This window comes from Lepisosteus platostomus, chromosome 4 (genome assembly GCF_059453375.1).
Source record: "Lepisosteus platostomus isolate fLepPlt1 chromosome 4, fLepPlt1.hap1, whole genome shotgun sequence".
In the NCBI taxonomy this organism is placed as follows: Eukaryota; Metazoa; Chordata; class Actinopteri; order Semionotiformes; family Lepisosteidae; genus Lepisosteus; species Lepisosteus platostomus.
The window spans coordinates 20,653,475-20,661,267 of record NC_142614.1 but is presented as its reverse complement, the minus strand read 5'-3'; the positions used below and the strand labels follow the sequence as shown (position 1 = coordinate 20,661,267).

At 35.4% G+C, this 7,793-nt stretch overlaps 1 protein-coding gene across 4 annotated transcripts in view; it reads left to right on the top strand.

The window, feature by feature from the left end:
• The first annotated feature begins 2,175 nt into the window (after positions 1-2,175).
• nedd4l (NEDD4 like E3 ubiquitin protein ligase) overlaps positions 2,176-7,793 on the top strand; it is a 109,606-nt gene continuing 103,988 nt past the window's right edge. For 3 of the 4 annotated variants that reach the window (XM_088628945.1, XM_088628943.1, XM_088628941.1), the window contains exon 1: positions 2,176-2,492. In XM_088628945.1, the coding sequence (XP_088485071.1) occupies positions 2,428-2,492 (65 nt within the window). In that variant the 5' untranslated portion in view covers positions 2,176-2,427. The remainder of the gene's footprint in view (positions 2,493-7,793) is intronic. The other variant, XM_088628944.1, reaches the window with a different exon arrangement.

Here is a 7,793-nt window from a genome sequence, read left to right as displayed (position 1 = left end):
TGACAGTAGGTCTGGTCTGCCATTAAGGAAGAAAACAGTTTTCAAAAGTTTTGCGTATTACTGTATGTATGATACTCAGCTCCCAGTGTATTTCATTAAATGAGGCGGACAAGGAGTAAAAGAGCAAGAGAACAAATAGATCAGTTTAATTGTAAAACTGAGCAGGTGTATATTTTTACTGGATTTTTTATAAAATCTGGAACTATGTGACTTTTCCCGGAAAACACAAAACAGTGGACAATTTAGTCCACATGTCAAATTTCTTTAAATGATTAAACAAATTTGATGAGCACTGCTGTACCTCACTTGATTCATGTCCAACAATGCAGGTTACATTAACATAGCTAATGATTGCTGTGTGAAGTAATATACAGTACTAATACTCTGCCATATTGTCAAAAATGATATCCTGTACTACAGTAGCTACCAAATAGGCTAGATGAATGTACTGTATGAAGGTGCTCCTCTTTTGTGTAACTTTATTTATTTTTCTACTGTATATAATAACACAGGATGATACTTTTATTGGAATTTTGGAATGCAACTGAAAAAACAGGGAGGAATATAACAAGACATATAAGCTATTACAAAACAAAATTTCAATGTTCTTTAAATCAAGATATGGGAATAAATGTTATCTGATCATCAAAAGAGTAAATACATGTTTTGCATTGCAGCAAACAACTTTCAAAAACATTTTTCTAATTTTATAAGATTGATGTTATTAATTTCTAGATGTTTTTGAGGGCAGTGAAGATTTTCTACCCTAAACGTTTCATATTTTGATAATACTATGAGGTGACAGTATTAGAACTATTACAATATAAATAAAGGTTTACCACTGAGTTTTATCCTCACCATCTCACTGCTTTACTTGTGCTCCAAGTTGTACAGCTTATTACTTAACATTGTCGATAAAGTCTAACATTCAAATAATGTAATTGGCAAACATCAATAAACATGCCTTATTATTATAGAGAACCAAATACATTTGCATGTTTGCCTCAGATAGTGAAAATGACAACAATACAGAGTGCTTTTCCATTTTACAATAGCAGATAAAGAGGCACAATGGGCATCGTTTCTAAACATTCCATTTGAAATAAGCTCGTTATTATCGAGTTTTAACCATTCAAAACCACAAAAATCAACAACCGCTGACATGACAGAACATGACAAGTTTTAAATTCCGGTATACCTGAGTAAAGGTGTAAGGATCAGACAGGGAAGATAATACCACTTCTAGGATTTGTGCCATACTATACCTTTTCATAAGATTTCACATCATTTAACTTTTGTGTAGTTACTATTGCTGTAGTGTACAGTATTTTATTATAGCAGTATTGCACATCTCGTCCAGTTAATGAGCCGTAGTTTCCCATTTCTTCATTCTGACGGATTTCAGATTGAGATATTTTTTTTCTGTATAAAATACATTCATTTTGCATTACTTCTTCCAGATCGTTATCTCTTCCTCTGCACAACTTTGGCATGTGCCATTACCTTTATCTCAGCTTTTTTTTTCTTTGCAGTTTCATATCTGATCGTAAGCCACTGGTCAATTGGAGTCTTTGTGCATAATGGCTGCTGCTCACCCAGGCGCAGTTTTCATCTTAAAGGATCCCAAAGAGCTTCACATGCAGAAGAAATCGATCGATAATCAAATTAAATAGAAATTTTAGGGCGTCATGATTGTGCAAACCCACAGTGAAATGCGGCCAGAACACAGTTACAACCCAACACTTCCATGCAGTGCCATACAATCTTGAATTATAAAGTAGGTAGAGTCGAAGTCTAATCAACCTCAGGCCTTTGCATAGTAGTCACCAAAACCGGTGGTTTCTTTTTTTATTCAAAAGCGCTATATAAATGCAATTATTGATTAATTAGTTCACAGAAGTGCAAGTTATTGAAGTTAAAAAAGGGCAAAATTTGTTCATCCACGTTGCCTACTGAGTACACAAGAGGACGCTGTAAAACCAGGCGACGAGAATAATGCTTGCAGTGCACTACACAGTATTATTCAGGAAACTGCTGCTCCATACTCCTATAGTGCCCGATACATTGTTATCATGTTCACCGCCTTCGCCTGCTTTTTATTGGCTAGCTCTGTGCGCTTGGTATTTATGGAAACCTTGTGGTTGGTTTAATTAGTTTTCAGTCAGAAAAGAGAGTTTTCATGTTTGGCTGAGATAAAGTGAATGTTACAATGCTACAGGAATTGAGACTCGGACCACGGGGAGCAGCGCAACTGGAGGTGAAAGGAAAACCCTAAAAGAGCAGCATTTCGAAGAATCCGTTGAAGTGGGTCACAAGGATTGCATTTGCCCCTCAAAAGGATAAGATTTTCATAGTGCTGCATAGTACAACCACGTTCATTGTTTAGGAGGACACGTATTGTTCATTAAGCTAGTAGTGTTTTCGTGGATGAATTTCTCCTTGGCTATATGGCTACGAATATCGAACCCATCTATGGACTTTCTGAAGACGACGTAAGTGTAACACGGAGGTTTACTCCTTGCTTTATAAGCTTTTTGCATAGTTATTACCCTTTAACATGTTAAAAGTTATTTGTCACGTTCTTGCCGAGCTGTCATGCTTGGACGAGGCTTGCAAGTTACTGTTTCCTTGTGTTTTTTCTGGCATGACATAAGTCCAAATATTTGCATTTGATCGAATATATTTTTGTGTTACAATCAGGTTGCGTAAGACTATTCTTTACCGAATAAGCTACATTTCTATTAACTAGAGAAACTTGTTTCCGAGATTGAAGTGGATTTTACTTTGGGGGAATATCCGGATTCATTGTGGAGGTGTTTTTTATTTGCTACGACGCATTTCTCATGTGTCACACAAGGGAAGGTTTATTTACGCTTTGTGTAGCTTTCCTAAAGGAAGTACTGTATTTGTTTCGGAACTTTAGATTATTACTACTTGTAATGTGAAATCTTGGGTTTAGCTGTGTCACGCCTTGGAGTGCAGATTTTATGAGTTCAGGCAGCGCAGGGGTGTGTAGAACTGCTATGCTAAATAAAAATAAGTACCTTCGTGTATCTCTATCGTATTTTTCATTAATAAGGTTAATCTGGGCATATATATTTGCAGTATTGAGTAGCTTAATGGAAAAGTTGTGACCCATCAGTAATGTTATTGTTTAGTTATGTTTATGTCTTTAATAATTGTCTGATCAGAGTCGGATCTGTTCACTGCAAATCTACTCATTTCATCTCAGTAGAAGGAAAGGTGAATGAAAAATTGCACAACAAAAAGAGAGATTAATCCTCTGCCTATCCCTGGTTCTTATGATGAAGTCTTGGAAACTATAGAAGGATTTGTTGGTTAAAAGAAAACGTCCCGCGAGGCTTGCCAGTCATTTCCATAACCCTACCAGCTTTTCATTTCTGGGTATAAAAGCTTTAAAATTAGGTCGTACGAGATGCGATTGAAGAGGTATAAACCTGTGTCGGGAGAAAGATGTTGGGCGTGGTGGGGTAAATGAAATGGCACTAGGCAAGTCGGTTTAATTTTTGTACCTATATAATTTATTTAACTCGTCCTTTTCAGGGCATGTCGAGGAATTTCAGTATTAAATACCACAGTCTTAGACCAGGATTTTGAAAACCCTTAAAAAAACCACCTTGATAGGATCCAGAATATACTGTAGCTTTTAGGACTATAGCTTGTGAACAGGGCTCGCCCATTGTAATATTACATGAACAGTGTGTGAATTTTCCCCCCGTATATCAGCAATATTTCTATGTTGGTGTGACTAGATGGGGGCTGGGACAGACTAACAAACCAAGAATAGCTCCCGTCCCTGGGGAAAAGGCAGTCAAGTGAACACATTTCTGTTTACTTTGTATGGTTTTACCTAATGTTAATTTCTTCTGAATTTATCGAAAAGAGAAGAAGCATGCATTTATATATTGATGAATATAATTTACTTTTAAAGAAAGATATAAAAAGTAGTAGAAGATGAACATTTCATAAAGCTCCTTAATTGCATGTTTTATGTCTTCATACTCAGGGCACTGTTAGGCTATAGATAATGTACTGTATATTTGTAAAGAACCTCGAGTACGTTTTCCACGTTCAGAGTGGATGGTAATTAAAGTTATTTCAGATTTTATTAATTACATTTAAGATACAATATAATGCCATACTATTAATATGCTGGTCGATAAAAGTGCATGCACAGATGTTGAATTCCAATAATGTATTCAGCATGACTGAGTACTTGTACAAATAATTGGATCAAGAAGCAAACAATAGGAGCCATTTTCCCCCTTCCTTGTAGTGTTTTTTGTTAATTGGGTAGGCAAAGAAGGATTTCTGCCACTGTAACTGTATCCCAAAACGTGTATGAACTGGGACCACCACCTTCTGTAAAAGGAAAAACTTCAGTTTTGGTATTTTCTGTAAAAATGCTTATGTCTCAAGACATTATGTAATGTTTCAAGATTTGCTCCTTCAGCCTTCAGAACTATCTCAAGAGAAATGTATTTCTGCCTTGCGCACCAAGTGCAGGGATGTGCTTAATGGCTTTTTTTTTTGTACAGTATGTGTAAAACTAAGGCACGTTATATTGTATGTAATACCAAATTAATCTCATAATGCATTCAGATAAAACTATCTTTTTATAGATTGCTAGATAAGATGTAATTTTATGTTCGTAAAACTGCTCCTTGGTAGATCGTTCAGAAAGCAGATATTGAAGCCTAAGCCACATGTTTATGGAGTTAGCATGAGAGCTCATGGGCATCGTTGCTTTGGGTCTTGAATCAGTTAACGTACAGTACTATACTGTGGCACCATCACTAACTTTTTGTTGGTGGGGTTTCAGAACATTGAAAATCCTAAAGTTTAGAAATTAATTTTACAGACAGCTTGGAAGCCCGCCAACAACTTTTTAGTATGTATAAATATGATATTCCAAGTACAAAGGATGTATTTCAATAAATGATATTAGTAAAGACCTCTACTTCAAAATTTATTTTGTTTTAGATGAAGAGTTCTATTACTTACTTCTAGACGATACATTAAACCAAGGTCCTGACTACAGTTCCATAACAAAATCTTTTTTTGAAAGAGTAGGGGGTCTAACCCTCTAGGATGTCCTGCCTAAATTCCGCTTTGGCTTTGTACAGTGTGGCCTAATCCTTAATTCCCCTTTAATTCAATTGGTGAACCAATTTCACGTCTCTACCTGATCTGTCATGTAGTGAGGCTGCTGGTGCATAATGTCTATTGTGGTGGGTAGTCTTTTACAACTGCAGAAATAAGACAAAAAACACGGAAAATTTAGAACTCAGTCGATTATCCTCTTTTTTTCTTCTTGGAGGCTAATGCTGGGCCATTGATAATAACATTTATTTTGTTCATACGTTTAGGTGGCGAGGTGTTGCAGATTTTTCTAGAAACATGTATTACTTTTACAGCCATGAGCAGCACAAATGCTTCTTTTGTTTAACATTCCACTGGTAAGAGAGTTTAATTTCTCTTTCCAAAAAATGGGTCCAGTTAACATTGGTCAGTGTGTTAACGTTGGATTTTGAACCTGTCCCCTGTCAAGTACTGACCTCAGTACAGATGATGGCTGTCACCCGGCTCATTGTACAGATATGCTGGGCAACTGATTTCAGTTGGTTTTTAACACTTAGAATTTGTGATTGTACGGATTGTTTCTTTAATCTGGCCCTTAGTGTAGCATGTAATTTAGCAAGTCTATGGGTTTTGTAAATGCCTGCTTTTATCAAAAGCCCATTATTTTAACTTGTCAGACTTACATGTACTTCTGTATTGCATAATCTAGGCATTCCATGATCACAATTCGAAGTCCCTAAGGGAGATTGCTTTAGAAATGGGCAGGAAGGTGTTAATAATTAATTAAATCTGTTCTTTTATATCATTACTTTGTACAGCTGAGGCATGCTCTACTGTGGGATCCGTGTGATACAACAGTAGGGATAAGGGAAAGCAGACGCTAATCTCTGAAAACGCATGGCTGTATATAACACTATCCCTTGGACTGAGCACTGAAATTAGTTTTTCCATTTTTAATAAATGCAAGTTTTAATATTTTGTAATACAACCTGGTGCATAAAAACAAGCAATTCTCTGTATTTGAACCTCCTCATAATGAAAACAGTCCTATTCTGTCAGAAAATATCAAATTAAATATAAGTTAACAAGAACAACAGATAACTTTTGGAACACTTGACTGGGAGTAGGTTTTTGCCAGTTCTACAATCCCTCACTACTGCAGTACACAGTACTTTGTGAGATGCCTGATAGTTCCCATTGGTTATTTAATGACAATGTTAGGATTATCTAAGCACATTCTCTTTGCCAATGCTGTTGGGTTATCAATAAACATGCTATAGACCTTTCCTTGACCACAACAACAGCAACAACAATTGGTACTTTTTAAGAAGGTAGTGTACAGTAAGTCTTTTCAGGATGCATTGAATCTGTTGTACTGAAGGGTCATTCACAATTCTTCAGCATGCTGTATTAGTTTTTCTGTGCATTTGTTTATAAAAGATTGTCTGTGCACTTTGAAGATCATATTTTGTTTCAAGCAGTGCACTGTGAATGCTGTAAAAACATTTTTCTCCCACACTTATCCTTTGTAGATCTGAATTCTTCCCTAAGTAAAAAATAAAAATAAAAACCAAAACACAGCTGTTGTACACCCTGAGGTTACAGTGTTTTTAATCATTAATTTTTTTAACTGTTCATTCACTTTAATGTTTATACAGTATATGCTTCAAAATGAACACTGAAACCAGGGAGATCACTGGGAACTCAAGTTCCAATAATCAAGTAAGAAAAAATATAATAACTCTATTTATATTCTTACAGTATATTAATTACAACATTTATCATACTTCATTTAAGTTTTGTTTTATCTGTTAAGTAGCTCTTTTACTTTAAAAGTCTTGTGGCCTACTTCTAAAGCCCAAAAATAGCAATGCATTTCAGCTTATATTTTATTGAACATTCTAAAGACAATCTGCCTTCTTTCTTGCATATCTGATTTCTGGTGAATAGTGAAGGGATCAGTACAAATAAAACATATGCTTAAAAAATAAGTAATGGTAAGTTGAATATTGCTAATATAAAAATAATGGAATTTGTCTGTCCATCCATTATCAAAAGCTGCCCATTTCTGGTATGGGTTGCTGCAACCTGAAATCTATCCCATAAGTACTGGGTGCAAGAATTGCACTTTCTAGCCATTAGATATTTTAATTAAAATAACTTCCAGAACTTTAATAGCACTATAAAATCATGGCCAAACCCTTTGTTTCCTACACACCATTTATATCTTCTCAGAAATGTTCCTGGATGAACTTGTCCTTTGCAGATGTACTGTAACAATCAGTTACAGAAAATTGGGTCACAAAGAATGTGTTTTTCTGGCCCTAGATAATTGGCATTCTTGTCAGCAAGACTGCCTCTTCACTCTTTGTCTGAACTGGTTTTATTTACAGGTTTTAACAGTATAGTTATTTCACTATTTAAAATGAATAAAAGATGTATAAAAATCTTAAGGTTGAGCTTTGTCTTTGTAATTGAAAATCATTGTTCATACTGTTTACGTTCTCATATTCTAATACTGAAGATACTAAGCAGTACTTTAACAGATAGTATTCACATGTGCTGTGTCACTCTTACATTAGTATATTTAACTCTGGGGAGAAAAGAAATATCAACAGGTATTGATGAGGCTTTCCCAATCATAATTTAAAACTCTACCCCAGAGATATTGAACCAAGCTATTACTGTCT